The 18,134-nt window shown below is 39.8% G+C and overlaps 1 protein-coding gene across 5 annotated transcripts in view; it reads right to left on the bottom strand.

Moving 5' to 3' along the window:
* Nucleotides 1–997: 997 nt before the first annotated feature.
* The window catches only part of JPH1 (junctophilin 1), a 104,179-nt gene continuing 87,042 nt past the window's right edge, over nt 998–18,134 (bottom strand). The window contains exons 5-6 of one of the 5 annotated variants that reach the window (XM_055432482.2): nt 17,561–17,656; nt 998–1,850 (exon numbers count right to left, since the gene is read on the bottom strand). In XM_055432482.2, coding sequence (XP_055288457.2) covers nt 17,576–17,656 — 81 coding nt within the window. In that variant the 3' untranslated portion in view covers nt 998–1,850; nt 17,561–17,575. Of the gene's footprint in view, nt 1,851–15,116; nt 17,657–18,134 lie in introns of those variants that run through there. The other 4 variants (XM_055432480.2, XM_055432479.2, XM_055432481.2 and 1 more) reach the window with 4 other exon arrangements.

Raw genomic sequence — 18,134 nt, 5'->3', positions numbered from 1 at the left:
AGCTGTCTGTTCCTGGATTTTTGTTTGTTGAAAAGTTTTTCATTACAGATTCAATCTCATTACTAATAATCAGTGTAATCAAATTTTTGAACTGTACATGATTCAGTCTTGGTAGGTTGTATTTTCTAGGAATTTATCCATTTCTTCTAGGGTGTCAAATTTGTTGGTGTGTGATTTCATAGTTGGCACATAAATTTCATCCTTTGTATTTCTGTGGTATCATCCAATCTCTTCTTTCATTTCTGATTTTAAGTCCTCTTTCTTGGTGAGTCTAGCTAAAGCTTCGTCAACTTTATCTTTTCATATATGTCGGGTTGAAATTATTTTTTGTTACCATTTAATAGTAACTGAGATTTTTTAATGGGAATTAAATAATAATGAAAACTTATTGTTTACTTAACTAGAAAGTTCAACCATATTATTACAGATCCAAGAAATTGTTGGGTTTTTGTTCTTAAACTTGTTGCTTCATGTTTATAATATGGTTGTCATAGCATAAAGCATCACATCTTACATTCAAGACTGAACAAAAGGGCATGTTGTAGCACCACTGGGTTCTGTGCTTTGTATCTTTTTTTTTTTTTAAGTCAGGGAAGCAAGCATTTTCCAGAAAATTCAGCAGAGTTTCATTGGCCAGAATTAGATCACATGGTCACCTCCAAGGATTAAAAAAAGACCAGAAAAGCAAAAATTTGACAAAGAGGAGCAAGATTGCCTGATATTCACTCCCTACACTAGTGGGGAGATTTTTAAGCAGCTGAGATTTTGGAATAAGATTTTTGGCAACTAAAAATTCTGGTTTATCCAGTGAGCTATCATTTAAATGTAGATCCGTAGATAGTATCATGGTTAAGTAGGTAGTCTCCCTGTTTTCTAGGGCATGAGAGAAATGAAAGATAATTTTTGCCTTTTTGGTTTCCTAGGGCCTACAGAAGCTTTAATTCCCTTTCTTTTCATTTTTTAAAACAAATTTCAATAAATAGTAGATCTCTCTAGGTAATGACTAAAAATGACTGGTGGACCTCAATATTAGACTCTGTTGTTGCTTTTTAAATTTATCTGAGTGCAGCAGCGGGCTCAGTTGCACAGGAAGCTGGAACAACACGAAGGACAAAGAAGCCGATTCCACCTCGTGCAGGAAGGGGCTTGTGCAGTAGTGGTTAGCAGCTGCCCTTTACTGCCTTCAGGCCTGATGGCAAAGCCTAGGCTCCTCCTTGTAAAGAAAACCTTTCTTGACCCTTCACGGAAGACAAGCATTCAGAGATAGTGACAGTAGTTTATCAAGTTCCTTGTTATAAAATGAATTTAGAAATTGTGCATTTGATGTGCTATTCAGGGACCTCAGACTCAGTGATAAAACAAGGTATTAGAGTAATTTCACACACCTCTGTATAAAAAAAAAACCAATTGGTGAAATGACAAAATAGCTATTTTTTTGAAGAAAGGAAAATTTCACATATCTCAAAAATTCTGAAGATGGATAGTGGGGATAGATGTACTGTGTGAATGTACTTAATGCTACTAAATTGTATACTTAAAAATGGCTAAAATGGTAAATTTATATACATATTTTGCTGTAATAAAAAATCTCAATGTAGTTTTGTTGAGGGATAGGTAGAATAATTTGTAAGTGTATGTGTGTTAGTCACTCAGTCGTGTGCAACTCCTTGTGATCCCATGGACTGTAATCCACCAGGCTCTTCTGTCCATGAAATTCTCCAGGCAAGAATACTGGAGTGGGTAGTCATTCCCTTCTCCAGGGGATCTTCTGACCCAGGAATCAAACCTGCATCTCTTGCATAGTGGGCAGATTGTTTACCGTCTGAGCCACCAGGGAGGCCCTGAATAATCTGTAAAGAGAAGAGCAAATAGTTGCGTATCAGTGGGTATCTTCTCTTTACACTCACTGTGTAACTTGATTACAAAGTGCTCTCTTGCACTTTGGACCTGTATTCCCAATACCATCCTCTCCATTGGGCCCATCTTACCAACACCTCAGGTCTCAAACCAAATTCAGTGTCTTCACTTCACCTGTGTACATCTGTTCCTCCTCCCACCTTCTCTGTTTTAGTTAAGGCCCCTAACAAGTACCCCGTTGCTCAATCATGAAACCTGGGTGTCATTCTTGTTTGTTTTTTTTGGTAGAAATTTGCTAAGGGAATATTTATTAAGAACATAATTCCACTTTGTCCATTTCTATCCTACTATACCACTATTTTTTCTCAGTTTTATATCATTTTAATGTTTTTTAATTCACATACTTAAGGTACATAATTTGATGAGTTTGGACACTGGTGTATATTGGGGTTATTCCTGAATCCAACTTTTCCCTTACCCTCCACACCCAATCAAACACCACTTCTAGTTAATTCTGTCTCCTCGGTGTTACTCTGATCTGTCCAGTTCTCTTCACCTCCACAGTTGCCACTCTAAGGTATATAAGGAATCAGGAACTCTTCTCTTCTAAGGAGCTCCTAGCATTCATTCTGCCATCACTTATCCTAAATGTCTGGAAAACATTCAATATGTTAAGATACAAATTGTTTTGTTGTGGTAAGACCACTTAAGATCTTCCCTCTTAATAGATTTTAAGTGTAAAACAGAGTATTGTTATCTCCAGGCAAAATGTTGTACAGCAGATTGTCTAGAACATCTTGTTTGTGTGTGCGATAGTATTGTATTTTTTAAAAGAATAATTTATTTTTAATGGAAGGATAATTGCTTTACAATATTGTCTTGGTTTCTGCCATACATCAACATTCATCAGCCACAGGTATACATTTCATATGTGCCCTCCCTCTCGAACCTCCCTCCCACTTCCCACTCTACTCCACCCCTCTAGATTGTCAGAGTCGTGGTTTGAGTCCCCTGAGTCACCCAGCAAATTTCCACTAGCTATCCATTTTATGTACGGTAGTGTGTATGTTTCCATGCTGCTCTCCATTTGTCCCGCCCTTTGCTTCCTCTCCTGCATCCATTCTTAAGCAGTCTATTCTGAATGTCTGCATCTCCACTGCTGCCCTGCCAATAGCTTCATCGGTACCTAGAAGGTCTTGTTTTACTGAAACTTCATACCTGTTGATTAGAAATCGTTTTCTTAACCAAGATAGATGATCTATTGGCTTTCTTGGATCCATCATCAAATTGTGTGGCAATTTTTACAAAGGCACTCAGCCCTGATTTTTGCCAAATGAAAATGACTGCTATCTAAGCTTCTGAAACTATTGAAGACTTCTTACTCTTTCACAAAATGTTCACACCCCTAATTTAGCATAGTAATATTAACACAAAAAAAAGTAAGACAAAAAAAAATTGGGGGAGGTCATATCCTCATGGCAAGTTGTAGAAGATGGTTACCTTATATTAGTAAGTGATTTGCCCAAGTGGGCAAGGTTATTTCAGTTTTATTAATTCACTCATTAATCTTACTGAACATACGTGTATACCAGGCATCATTGGGGTAGAGGCATGGGACAAATACCCTTGTAGTGGAGACAGATTTGAAAATCAGATGATTTAGGCAGTGAAGTGCTAAGAATCAAGCAAGGTGGTCTGGAGACACTGAGAAGGGACAGTCTTGGAGCCTGGGAAGGCTTCCCAGAACTGGAACGTAAAGAAGATCTAGATTTGAGATCCAGAACTGCCTGCAAATCAATCCCTTTTTCCATTTCAGCTAAGAATGTAATCAATGTGGCAGGCACTGGGTTTTAAAAAATCTAATTTTAATTTGTATTTCCCTGGTTGTCAGTCAGGTTGAGCACGTTTTTATGTTTATTGACGATGTGTATTTTCTATGTATTATCTATTTTTACCATTTGTGAGAAATTTTAATGTTGAAAATAAACTCTGTGACAGATCGGGGACTTACTTGTCTGATGCTGATTGTAGGATGGATTTTGTAAGTCCTACACTCATCTCCTGACAAAAATTAGGATCAGGATGTTTTCCTAACCATCCCCCTCGCCTCTTCCTGCCAGTATATAACTAGGTTTCCTCTTCCAGCCTGGTGGCTGCTGAAGAAGGTCAGCTGGACACGATTGAATCTGTTTGTGCAGACACTGTCATCTTTAACTGCACAGCTTCTGCTTCTGTCAAAACGAGGGGAGAAGGTCTACACAGATAGGCAGAGGGAGTTATGTGCAGGCTTGCAAATGTGAGCGCTGTCTGACAAAATGCAAGTTTTTGAGTGTGCAAGTCTTAGAAAATGAGGTCCAATTTTATATCTGGTTTGCGAGAAATATCTATAGAAAAAGTACTGTATGGGTTTTTAGAATGCTCTCATTCATGTATTAGAAAGTGCACTGCCTTCAACATCAGAAGTCAGTGTTTCATCCCAGTTAACCCTGAGGACTCAACCATCCTGTGGTCTTCTTGCCTGATGAAGGACTGTGTTGGTGCTCTCAGTTCTTGATGGCCAGAGGGCAACGCTCCTGACATGTAGGGGAAGGAATGTCCAGGATTTGTAGTCAGAGGCACTTGGGTGGGAGTCTTGGCTCTGCTCTTTATCAGCTGTGTTTTGTTAAACAATTCTCTTCAACCCTCTGGACCTTGGTTTTCTTATGTGCAAAATGTGGAGAGTGCTTTGTAGGTTGTAGAGGTAGTTTAAGGATCAAATAACATGATTGCTGGGGCTTCGCAGGTGGCTTAGTGGTAAAGAATCCACCTGCCAGTGTAGGAGATGTGGGTTCGATCCCTGGATCAGGACGATCCCTTGGAGAAAGGGATGGCAACCCACTCCAGTATTCTTGCTTGGAGAATCCCATGGACAGAGGAGCCATAGGGTCTCAAAGAGTCGGAAATGACTGAGTGACTGAGCATGAGAAACATGATTGCGTTACACGTTAAATATGCAAGTATCCTTTTTTACTCCTTTCTTCTCTTGAGGACACCATACACACAGTCAAGCAAAGGGCTTTGGCGGTGGTTGGTGCTTGATACTTGTGTTCTGCTTGATTCCATACAGCAGTTGTTCTCAAAGTATAGTCCCCTGGCCAGCAACATCCTATCACTTGTTAGACATGCAAAATCCTGGCCCTACTCCACCAGAAACTGTTGTGGGCTCAGCAGTGTTTGACTAACGCTCGTTAAAATTGGAGAACCACTGAAAGTCTCCTGCCTGCCATGGTCATTATAGTATGAGATTTGGGGAAAGGGAAAAAATAGTGTGTTTTAATAATATAAAAGCTATTTAAAGTCCCAGAAGATGACTTTCATCTAATGTCAGATTATCTTTAAAATAGTGAATAAAATGTTACAAGCAGGAGCGCTGTTTCCTGTTACCCTTTGGAGGAAAGCATCCAGGTTTAGCTTAATGCAGGATTTGAGATAAACTCTCTGGACTTGGATGATCACTTAACTGGAACAGATAACTTCTTGCCCTCTTTTCTATTCTTTTTCATATAAATATTAATGACAGAACTTGTAAACTAATGGTTGCTACACGAACTACTCAGCTCTGGGAGATGCGACATGGTATTTTGCCATGCTATTATTTCTGATTAAATATATTTTAATTTAAAGGCACAGCCATTTGCCTGTGTTCATAACCACAATGATTAAACATAATAGGCACATTAACATACTTCTGGGTATCAGTGAAAATCTTGATACTCTACATGCACCAGGAAGCTCACTCCTACAACCAAGAGTGTAATCGTTGTGGCCAGCCTTTTTCAAGCTTCTTTCTCATACATCTTAATTGTACCTTTTTATTATACAATAGCAGACATTAATGAATAATTGCACCTACTGTATATAATGAGTGTTTCGTGTTATTAAATATTCCTAAACTTCTTATGAGAAATGAGTCAGTACTCATCACTGTACCATCTGATGGTCATTAGGAGCTTTGATTTTTGAGTGCCTTTTGCTTTTGGGAAGAAACTCATTTAATTGTGTAAAGTACAACTGATTCTATATGCGAAATACATTCCTTAGAGCAGGACCTGATACTTAAGGATCAAAGAATTTCAACACAATTAAACATCAATGATCATTAAGAATAAAACAATTTAAGGGATGGAAACAAACTTCATTTTACACTTGAAGAAGTAGATAGTTTCCTTTTTAGAGAATTGCAAAATGGGACAGAAGGGAGGAATCTTTTGTCAGATAAAGAATAAAAAACAAGGAACAGAAAAATAGAAAATATCTAATTGGCTGGGGCCAGAGTCACCCTTGTTTGGGGGTGAGAAGACCCAGGTTGGCTTGATGGTTGGTGGACTGAATGTGTATATTTATTTTTAATTTATTATCTTTTGCTGTGCTGGGTCTTTGCTGATGTGTAGGCTTTTCTCTAGTTGCAGGGAATGGAGGCTCTTCTCTAGTTGCAATGTGCAGGCTTCTCACTGCAGAGTGGGCTTCAGTAGTTATGGCACAAGGGCTCAGTAGTGTGGCTCCTGGGCTCTAGAGCACAGGCTCAATAGTTGTGGCACATGGGCTTAGTTGCTCTGTGGCATGTGGAATCTTCCCAAACTAGGGATCAAACCTGTGTCCCCTGCATTGGCAGGCAGATTCTTATCCACTGAGTCACCAAGGAAGTCCTGGGATGAGTATATATTGGATTTCTAGTCAAATGGAGCATTTGCAGGGACCAGAAAGTATCTGGTTTTGGTTTCCTGAGTTGGTATTCCTGGCAGGAGGGGCTCCATCTTGGGCTAAGAAGTTTATCGATGGATTAAGTGCAAATTGCTAACAAAGGTGAGACTATTAATATTACCTACCATACACTAAGTCTAGTAGGTGCTAGGGAGCTGACTGAAATCACCTACTTTGATTTGTAGAAAAACACTATGAGGCAGATTTTATTGTTCCCATTTTACGGACACCAAAACTGTCCTTGAGGGTCCCAAATGGACATATGATATTTGGTGCTGGCATAGCCAAAGAATATAGGGATGACTCAAAAGGAAGTGTGTGGCTGATTTCATAAAACCACACCTGAGAAAATGGTGGGCCTGATGTAAAGCCTTCATAAGTTTCTCCTTCTGACTTCAAATCCTGTTAAGCTGACCTGTTTGTCACACCGCACTGGTGCACTGTGTGTGTCTAAGCTTGGCCCTGGTATGGGGAGACAGATAGGAAACCCTGCTGCGATGAGGTGAAAAGGAGAGCTGGGATTTCCCAGGGCACAAGGCACTGGGCAGTGTCCTGAACGCATCGGCAGCAGGAAAACTCCTGAGAGCTTAGAGTAGAAGAGCAAATATTAATAGTTTTGAGTGTTTCCTTTATGATTTATTGAGGTAGTCTTTGGAAGTCAACACAAATATGGATTACTAGTTTGAGTGAAGCAATGAAGACTTAAAAATACCGTCTGCTAAGATCTTTTCTGGTTAGTACTACCCCTTTTGTGAAGGAAAAAAATGGACATGATTATTAGGGGAAAAAATGGAATGATCTTAGAAATATTCAAAGCCGTGGTGGCTCAGATGGTAAAGAATCTGCCTGCAAAGCAGAAGACCTGGTTCGATCCCTGGGTCAGGAAGATTCCCTGGAGAAGGGAATGGCTACCCACTCCAGTAGTATTCTTGCCTGGAGAATCCCATGGACAGAAGAGCTTGGTAGAATGTGGTCCATGGGGTCGCAGAGTTGGACATGACTGAATGACTAACACTTTCACTTTCAATGGAAGAAAGTCAAATTGTAAAAGTAAGGAAATATTGGGAAATGTTCATAGTGCATACTGAGAAATAAAAAAATTATGAATTCCTCATATTACTTGTTTTTTTTCTTTATTGTTTTTTAAATTTTTATTGGAGGCTAATTATTTTACAATATTATATTGGTTGGTTTTGCCATACATTGACATGAATCTGAATTCCTCATATTACTTGTATCCTGAAAAAAACCAATTTGGTGTAGTTAACACCTGGGTCAGGAAGAGTCCCCTGGAGAAGGGAATGACAACCTACTCCAGTATTCTTGCCTGGAGGATCCTATGGACAGAGGAACCTGTGAACTATAGTCCACAGTGCCACAAAGAGCTGGACACAACTGAGCAACTAAAACAAAACACCACCAAAACTTTTATTTGAAGAGCAATTCTTTGGTGCTTTCCTGTGTTGAGATTATTTCCCGAATTCTTGTTTGGTGTCAGTAGATCTATGAGTGATGATAGACGGAAGTGTGATACGTGTGTTTTTCCTTTTGAATAATGTGTGGAATGTAGGTGTCTAAGCTTTTGAACTGTGGTGTTGGAGAAGACTCTTGAGAGTCCCTTGTACTGCAAGGAGATCCAACCAGTCCATTCTAAAGGAGATCAATCCTGGGTGTTCATTGGAAGGACTGATGCTAAAGCTGAAACTCCAATACTTTGGCCACCTCATGTGACGAGTTGACTCACTGGAAAAGACTCTGATGCTGGGAAAGGTTGGGGGCGGGAGGAGAAGGGGATGACAGAGAATGAGAGGGCTGGATGGCATCACCGACTCTGTGGACATGAGTTTGAGTGAACTCTGGGAGTTGGTGATGGACAGGGAGGCCTGGCGTGCTGTGATTCATGGGGTCGCGGAGAGTAGGACACGACTGAGCGACTGAACTGAACTGAACTGAAGCTCTCCAAAGCCTTTGACTGTGTGGATCACAATAAACTGGAAAATTCTGAAAGAGATGGGAATACCAGACCACCTGACCTGCCTCCTGAGAAATCTGTATGCAGGTCAGGAAGCAACAGTTAGAACTGGATATGGAACAACAGACTGGTTCCAAATAGGAAAAGGAGTACGTCAAGGCTGTATATTGTCACCCTGCTTATTTAATTTATATGCAGGGTACATCATGAGGAATGCTGGGCTAGAAGAAGTGCAAGCTGGAATCAAGATTGCCAGGAGAAATATCAATAACCTCAGATATGCAGATGACACCACCCTTATGGCAGAAAGTGAAGAGGTACCAAAAGCCTCTTGATGAAAGTGAAAGAGGAGAGTGAAAACGTTGGCTTAAAGCTCAACATCCAGAAAACTAAGATCATGGCATCTGGTCCCATCACTTCATGGGAAATAGATGGGAAAACAGTGGAAACAGTGTCAGACTTCATTTTTGGGGGCTCCAAAATCACTGCAGATGTTGATTGCAGCCATGAAATTAAAAGACGCTTACTCCTTGGAAGGAAAGTTATGCGCAACCTAGATAGCATATTAAAAAGCAGACATTACTTTGCCAACCAAGGTCCGTCTAGTCAAGGCTATGGTTTTTCCAGTGGTCATGTATGGATGTGAGAGTTGGACTGTGAAGAAAGCTGAGTGCCGAAGAATTGATGCTTTTGAACTGTGGTGCTGGAGAAGACTCTTGAGAGTCCCTCGGACTGAAAGGAGATCCAACCAGTCCATTCTAAAGGAGATCAATCCTGGGTGTTCACTGGAAGGACTGATGCTAAAGCTGAAACTCCAATACTTTGGCCACCTCATGTGATGAGTTGACTCACTGGAAAAGATTCTGATGCTAGGAAGGATTGTGTGGGGAGGAGAAGGGGACGACAGAGGATGAGATGGCTGTATGGCATCACCGACTCGATGGACATGAGTTTGAGTGTACTCCGGGAGTTGGTGATGGACAGGGAGGCCTGGAGTGCTGTGATTCATGGGGTCACAAAGAGTCGGAAACAACTGAACTGAACTGAACTGAAGCTCTCCTAACTTTTAAAAAATTGTTTAATTTTGACTGTGTTGGCCTTAGTTGCGGCACGCAGGATCTTCACTGTGGCAGGCTTCTCTGTAGCTGTGGTGTGTGGGTTCCGGAGCATGCGGGCTCTATAGTTGTGGGTCAGTTACCCTGAGGCCTGTAGGAGTCCAGTTCCCTGACCAGGGATCAAACCTGCATTCCCTTCAGTGGATTCTCAACCACTGGACCACCAGGGAATTCCCAAAGAATTTTTTTTTAAGGCCTCACTGGGCAGCATGTGGGATCTTAGTTAAACTATGCTAACTTATATTTGGCCCAATTATCTGATGTAAAACTGCTTTTCAAGTGTCACATCTAGTTCTCAGGTAATGGGGCTAACCATCTGTTAGCTCCACAATGATGCTGTTTGAACATCTTGGCTTTCATCACCTCATAAGCAGCTACCTGATCTCTAGGCATTTGTTCCAGTGGTCAGAAGCGAGTGTTAAGATGTGCCTAGAACATAAGACAGAAGATGAGATGGTTGGATAGCATCACCGAATCAATGGACATGAATCTGAGCAAGCTCTGGTAGATGGTGAAAGACAGGGAAGCGTGGGGGTGCTTCAGTCCATGGGGTTGCAAAGAGTCAGACACAACTGAACAACAGAACATGAGAAAACTAAACTTTTGGCTTCTTCTCACCTTTGCTTCTAATTTTCCACTTTTCCAGCACTAGGGTCATGATACTTGGCAGGACTGAACTAAAGCCCTTCATTGCTTTTCTGTAACCAGATAACATCATGAGTTCCATTGAATCTTCAGTATTGTTCTTGATATTTCATGAATGAATTTGCTTGGGGTAAGAAAAGCCTTGTATTGGGTTGGCCAAAAAATTCACTTGGGTTTTTTATTCTGTATGCTATATAATGGAAAAACCTGAATGATCTTTTTGGCCAACCCAATACATCACCACTGTAGTTATCGTCCACTGAATTCATCTCTGCCTTCTCTCAAATTCTTCTCACGCTTCACCACAGTAAGTGAACAGCTTTATCAATTACTGGCTGACCAAATCTCAGCCCCTCACTTTTTGTGTTAATTCTACTAATAGTTGACCTAAATGTGACTTGGGATTCAAGAGAATAGAAAGGCAATTTTATGGGATACTGAGATCAAGTGTCAAAAAAACGTGATGATTTATATCTAAATCTTTTAGGCTTCTATTTGCGATTTCTGGGTTAATCCTAGAGATCAGGTTCAAACAAACACCCACACCAACTTCATTTATAATGTGCCTCTTACTCCAAAATACCAAGCAACTTTGCATTTAAGAGCTAAACATTTATAATTTAGTATTTTTTAAGATTCAAAAATAAATATGTAAATACCTCACTAAAAGTTATGAAACTTTTACATACATTTAACATTTAGGATTTTAAGTACAATTTCCAGAACTTTTTTTAAAAAATTGGAAGTATAGTTGCTTTACAATGTTGTATTAGTTTCTGCTGTACAGTGAAGTGAATCAACTGTATAGATACATAAATCCCCTCCCTCTTAAGACCTCTCCCTCAACCCCCAATCTCAGCCCTCTGGATCATCACATAGCACTGAGCTGAGCTCCCTGCACTAGCTATATTTTACACGTGGTAGTCAATCCCAATCTCTAAATTTGTACCATCCTCTCCTTACCCGATCTGTGTCCACAAATCCATTCTCTGTATCTGTGTCTCTATTCCTGCCCTGGAAACAGGTGCAACATTTTCTAGATTCCACATACATGCATTAATATATTTGTTTCTCTTTCTTACTTAATTTTGTATGACAGACTCTAGGTCTATCCACATCTCTATAAATGACCTTATTTCATTCCTTTTTATGGTTGAGTAATATTCCATCACCCACCCACATCTTCTTTATCAATTCATCTGTTGTTGAACATTTAGGCTGTTTCCATATCCTGGCTGTTTTAAGTCTGGCTACAAATGAACCGTGAGGTATACGTGTCCTTTTGAATCATGGTTTTCTCAGGGTATATATGGGATTGCTGGGTTATGTCGTAGTTCTATTTTTAGTTTTTTTAAGGAACCCCCATACTGTTTTCCACAGTATCAATTTATATTTCCACCGTATCAATTTATATTTCCACCGTATCAATTTACATTCCCACCAACAGTGCATGAGGGCTCCCTTTTCTCCACACCCCTCTCCAGCATTTGTTTGTAGATTTTTTGATGATCGTCATTCTGACTGGGAAGAGGTGACACCTCGTAGTTTTGATTTGCATTTTTCTAATAATTAGGGATATTGAGCATCTTTTCATGTGCCTCTTGGCCATTTGTATGTCTTCTTTGGAGAGATATCTATTTAGGTCTTCCACCTGTTGTTTTTTGAGTGGGTTGTTTTTTTGATATTGACCTGCATGAGCTGTTTATATATATTTTGGAGATTAATTCTTTCTCCATTGCTTTGTTTGCAAATATTTTCTCCCATTCTGAAGGTTGTTTTTTTCATCTTGTTTATGGTTTCCTTTGCTGTGGAAAAATCTTTTTTAATAAGATCCCATTTATTTTTGTTTTTATTTTCATCACTCTAGGAGGTGAGTTGAAAAAGATCTTGCTGTGGTTTATGTCAGAGTGTTTTTCCTATGTTTTCCTCTAAGAGTTTTATAGTGTCCAGTCTTACATTTAGGTCTTTAATCCATTTTGAGTTTATTTTGTGTATAGTGTTAGGTAGTGTTCTAATTTCATCCTTTTACATGTAGCTCTCCAGCTTCCCCAGCACCACTTATTGAAGAGGCTGTCTTTTGTCCATTGTATATTCTTGCCTCCTTTGTCATAGGTGCCGTGGGCTTATCTCTGGGCTTTCCATCCTGTACCATTGATCTATATTTCTGTTTTTGTGCTAGTTACACTGTCTTGATTACTGTAGCTTTGTAGTATAGTTTGAAGTTGGGGTGCCCGATTTCCTCCAGCTCAGTTTTTCTTTCTCAAGATCCTTTTGGCTATTTGGGGTTTTTTGTGTTTCCATGCAAATGGTAAAATTTTTGTTCTAATTCTTATGAAGGATGCCATTGGTAATTTGATAGGAATTGCATTGAATCTGTAGACTGCTTTGGGTAGTGTGGAGTCTTTTCACAATATTGATTCTCCCAATTCAAGAATATGGTATAAATAAATAAATAACATTTAGTATTTTTAATGGTCAAAAATATATATATATATATATACATACTAAAAGTTATGTGACTTTTAAATACATTTAACATTTAGGATTTTAAGTACATTATTCAGAACTTCTGATAGGCTTCTATAGTTACATAAACTGAGAAGGACTCAGGAACATATGGAAATAGGCTCATGGAACCCACACTGTTACCTTGAAATTCATCATATTGTCTGCCTTTTCATGGCTGCTAAGTACGACAGTGTGGAATAATGCTAGTCAATATACTGAAATGAAAAAGCATAGTATGCAGAGTCATACCTGGGACTCTGTTACAAATATTTACAACTTTTCAGCTACATAACCTTAGGCAAGTCTACCTACAGGAAGTCTTTCACAGGGGCCTTAAAAGACTCTAATGAGATAAGGAAGTTCTTTGTAAAGCAAATGTCACGTTCTCTACAAAAAATCACATTTCAGGGTAGAGAAGGAGGTCTGTAAGTATAGTCTTTGATTTTGAGAGAGAGAGAGACTCAATGATTACCACTGAAGAACATCCTATGACCTATGGCATGATTAACCTTTATAAAGAGGCCTTTAGTGGGATCTTACTGTATTTTTAAAATTTGAGACACACGAATTAAATTCTTTCCCAGTTCCTCCAATTAGTAAAAGCTAACAGAGTTGGACACGACTGAGCGACTGAACTGAACTGAACTGAACATGGCCAAAGCAGTTTCTCTATTCCACGATACTATCCTAAGCACTTAATGTAAATAAATTCATTTCCTCCTCAGATCCACCCTGTGAGGACAGTGCTAAGATTCTGCGCATTTTATAGGGAGCACGGATTAGTGAAGAATCCACAATCAGTCACAATCACAGCCAAAATTTCATTCATATTATTGTGTTAATCAGTATTCACTGCATTCTATGCATTTTGATTTTTTCTCTTACTCCCACGTATCAGACCCCTATCGAGAGAATGTTAGTCCCTACTCCCATATATCAGACTCCTATGAGAGACTCCTAAGTACTTCTCCAGTATTTGGGGAAAGAAGGAAATGTTGGACACAGATAATTCGTAAACCTGGGATGATCGAACATAACCTGATGAATTGTTACACTGTCCTGGCGGATATGCCACATCCACAGTGCTTGTGATACTGAAGACACGAGTCTACACGTTTTTCCAACGTCCGGGGTGGGTGGGTGGGGGCTGTGCGTGTAAGCAGAAGCCCAGGGAGCTGCTAATGACTCTTGAAATAGTTACTGCATGAAAAGGGCACATTGAATATTTTCCAGATTTCCCAACCACACAGTCTTCACCCTAGCTTTTGGCTTCAGCCACCGAAATCTGTGGTTTGGACATGAATCTGGAGTCGGTAATTGTTCTAGCACCCTGTGCTTCTCCTGCCTGCTTCAAAGTAGTCTGTTCTGTGTTCTGTTCCTGGAGGATTTGCTAGGAGAGGAATCATCTGAGTTGATAAATCTGTTAATACCTAGAGCCAATAACTCTGTGCGTTATGTTTGTGGGAGTCTTTGATACTTAGCTCGCGATAGGAGTGACCAATTTGGGATTTAAAGGCGCTGTGGCAGCTTCCTGGGAAGCTCTTCTAGAGAAGCCCTTTTTATTATTCCTCATATGCTGCTTGCCGATGCATCAAGCCAGTGAGGCCAGCAGCCAGTATGGCTCCAAAGGCTGCAAGTTCTATTTGCAGCAAGTTTATTCAAGCTGCTGTACCTAAGCAGCAGGGGCTAGAGTAACATCGATTTCTCTGGCCCACAATGGTCAAAAACTAACTGCAAAGTGCCCATGAAGGAGATTTACTTCAACTTGACGTTTTCCTTGAAAACAGGAATGGACTTAAAACCTGGGATAAGGCACTAATACAGTTAATGACTCTGGCTGGTGGCTCAGGTGATAGAGTCGGCCTGCCAGTGCAAGAGATATGGGTTCAATCCCTGAGTCGGGAAGATCCCCTGGAGAAGGAAATGGCAACCCATTCCAGTATTCCTGCCTGGCAAATCCCATGGACAGAGGAGCCTGGCGGGCTACAGTCCATGGGGTTGCGAAGAGTTGGACATGACTGAGTGCATACACAATGAAGGCAATGAGCAGAGCCAAGAATCTTATTTTGCAAAATTACTTGAAAGGCCCAAGGTGAGAGAAACATAAAAAAATAACGGTGCAGCGCTGTGACCGTCTGCCAGGCAGATTCTTTGCGCACTGTGCTGCGCCCCGCCATTTCTAATTTTTCAGCAGATCTTTCTTTCAACACCATCACCATCAAAAAATTCCACATAACTCAAGACAGTTATTTACTCTTAAAGGAAACACACCTGCAACTTTATTAATAACCAACTTTTTTATTAGAGCAGATACAGTTGTGAAAACTGTACATTATACATTTTGGTTTCAAGGATTATAAATAACGGAACTCGCAGGTAGGGAGTTCTTTTTCACAGCAAGAAACTTTAAATAAACAAAGTCATGTTTTATTAAGTACATTGGCAGACTTCATGTGCTGTCCAAAATGTAGAGTACAGTATAACAACCCATTAGAAAGAGCCTTTCATGTAAAATACAGCTGTGCACATTTTAGAAAAATACCAACAATTTGAGCTTTGTTTTAAAAAAGCTTATAAATCATACATATATTTATAAATGGAACCAACATGCTCACTTTATAAACATTTCCTTTATTATCTGTTACCCATTATTTCCAAAGCATTACACATTTGAGATAAACACTTAAGATTAAATATTTTATTTCATTAAAAAAAAAAAAATCAGCTTTCCCAGCATCAAGAGCTATGGGGTTAGGAAGGAGCAGTGAGAGTATGGAGACCGACACAGGAACTGAAACGTTTCTTGGGTAAAAATGCACTTCCTAGATTTAAAAGTCAAAGCAAAATGTAAAAAATAAATATACAAGTTGTAATTTTCATTTGCTCTCTTTCTGCTTTCTTCTTTATTCCATATTGGTCACACCCAGGAGTTTCAACATATTGTACTTCTGCAAAAAACACCACTGGGTTACTACCCTGCAGGTGACATTCAGTCCACATCTGTGCTAACGTATGACTTCTCTCTTCTGCATTGAAACAGTAGCAAATAAGGTAAGAAGAATCTGATTAAACCATGCAGATCATGAAAATAGTTAGGAATAGCTCCCTCTCCTCAATGTTTTACCAAGATTGAATGGATAACTTTCCTCCCCTGATTTTCTTTTTAAATAATTATATAAAGCCCACATAGTTTCTCTAAATAAGCATGCTTCTGAGTAATAAAGAATAAATTATAAAACAGCAAAAAAAATCAGTTTATGTCAGAGTAACAAAGGACTGCAAAAGACAGATACTTAAAAATTGTCTATGCCTTTAAAGTGTGAAATAAAATTACAAAAGGACTTTGAAAAACACGAAAGGCATAAAATCGAGAAGCACTGATTGAAGAAAGCTTTATGCTCTACCTGAATGTATTCAAAGAAAAATTGTAAGTTGTGGGGGGGGAAGAGAAGAGCAGTTATTAATAGCATCTTGCTTAACTTTCATGGGAATTAACATAGCCACTGACAAGATTTTATTTGGTTGGTAAAGTACGTCAGCAATGAAACTGAATCCTTTAAACACTGATTACTGCAACCCATGCAACATTTTGACTATACTTCTTAGAATTCTGTTGTCTTTCAGCATTTAAAATTTAGCACCTCCGAAGTGCATAAATAAATTCATCTCAGTAGCTTTAAAAATGTTTAAGTGATTTCTTAGGTATAATGCCTTCAAATTGCTAAATTTTAAATAGCCTTTTACAGGTTTAGGAAGACTAAAAATGACATGAAGAATGATGTATTGCTATAAAAATAAACACATTTTCTCTAGAATTCTGTTGTTTTCTTTTCCTCGAGATGTGACACGTGTGCCTCCTCCGGCCAGGACCGCACGCTGTAGGTGACCACACATCAGATTTAAGTAAACAGCAGAAATGAACAGAACCGTGCACAAGCCGACAAAACCTTCTCTCCCGGGACGTTCCAGGAGATGAGAAAGCAGCAGGTCGTGGCATAAGACTGGTGAGTGATGCTGCTGCCTACTTCCTCTACTGAGACAGGAGTGAATGTTGGAACCATGGCTGCAGCAACACAATCCTCCGACCGCATTCCTAGGGCGGTCGTTTGTTTCCCCAGCTCCCTACTAGCAACGTCAGATGGTAAAATAGTAAGGCAGCTGTTGACTTCCATCAGAAAAAAAAAAAAAAGCAGCTCCATACATCTCCAGTTTAGTCACACTCTGCTAGGACAGATGGAGTAGCCAATGCCAAGAACTTCGCCGGATGGGGCTGCTTCAGCAGATGTTAAGAAAGAATGATTATTAAGTTTTGCTCTCCAACATGGCTGCCTGCTTCAGCTCCCAGAGGACCCCACAGCCACAACGCCTTCCCAGGGGGACAGGAAAGGTCCTCCGGTTGAATTTTCCATCTTTCTCTCTCACTCTCATGAGCCCATCCTAATTCCAAGCCTCCTTCCCTGTGTCTGAGTCTGCCTGGAGTGTGCCATTTAAAGGGCTGATGACACCACTGCAGAGGACCGTGGGCTCACACCACTAGTTGTCATGACTTCACCGAAGGGTCAAAACAGTGATATCATTAAGTAACTATGTTGAATCACATTCAGGCGCAGCCAAAATTAAATTGAAGGACAATGCACGGTTGTTAAAAAAAAAATGTAAATCTGAATAGGGGAAAAGAATGTGATAGACTGTGATTTTATATAGAAATTAAGGCTATTCTTACCTTTCCTAATTCCAATCAAGTTAGAAAGTGAACAAAAAGAATGGCCAACCCGATATTCAACAGCATGACGAGGATGATCATGATTGAATTAGGGCCCTGGAAATGAAACAGAACAAAATAGAAAATTCTAAGTGTAACCTTCCCATGTTAACAGGAATAGTTAAGTTAGCTCACAAAACCAGTTACCAAAAATACTTAAAAAGACACAACACAGTTGCAGGTCCATATAGTCAAAGTTACGGTTTTTCTAATAGTCATGTACAGGTGTGAGCTGGACCATAAAGAAGGCTGAGTGCCTAAGAATTGATGCTTTCAAATGGTGGTGCTGGAGAAGACTCTTGAGAGTCCCTTGGACATCAAGGAGATCAAACCAGTCAATCCTAAAGGAAATCAGCCCTCAAAATTCATTGGAAGGACTGATGTTGAAGTTTCAATACTTTGGCCACCTGATGTGAAGAGCTGACTCATTAGAAAAGGCCCTCGTGTTGGGAAAGATTGAGGGCAGGAGGAAAAGAGGCTGGGAGAGGATGAGATGGTTAGATAGCATCACTAACTCAATGGACATGAGTCTGAG

This window comes from Moschus berezovskii, chromosome 16, assembly GCF_049115385.1.
Source record: "Moschus berezovskii isolate FMDL1 chromosome 16, NW_MosBer_1.0, whole genome shotgun sequence".
Classification (NCBI taxonomy): domain Eukaryota; kingdom Metazoa; phylum Chordata; class Mammalia; order Artiodactyla; family Moschidae; genus Moschus; species Moschus berezovskii.
The sequence above is the reverse complement of the archived record's forward strand: the minus strand, read 5'-3'. Positions and strand labels throughout refer to the sequence as shown.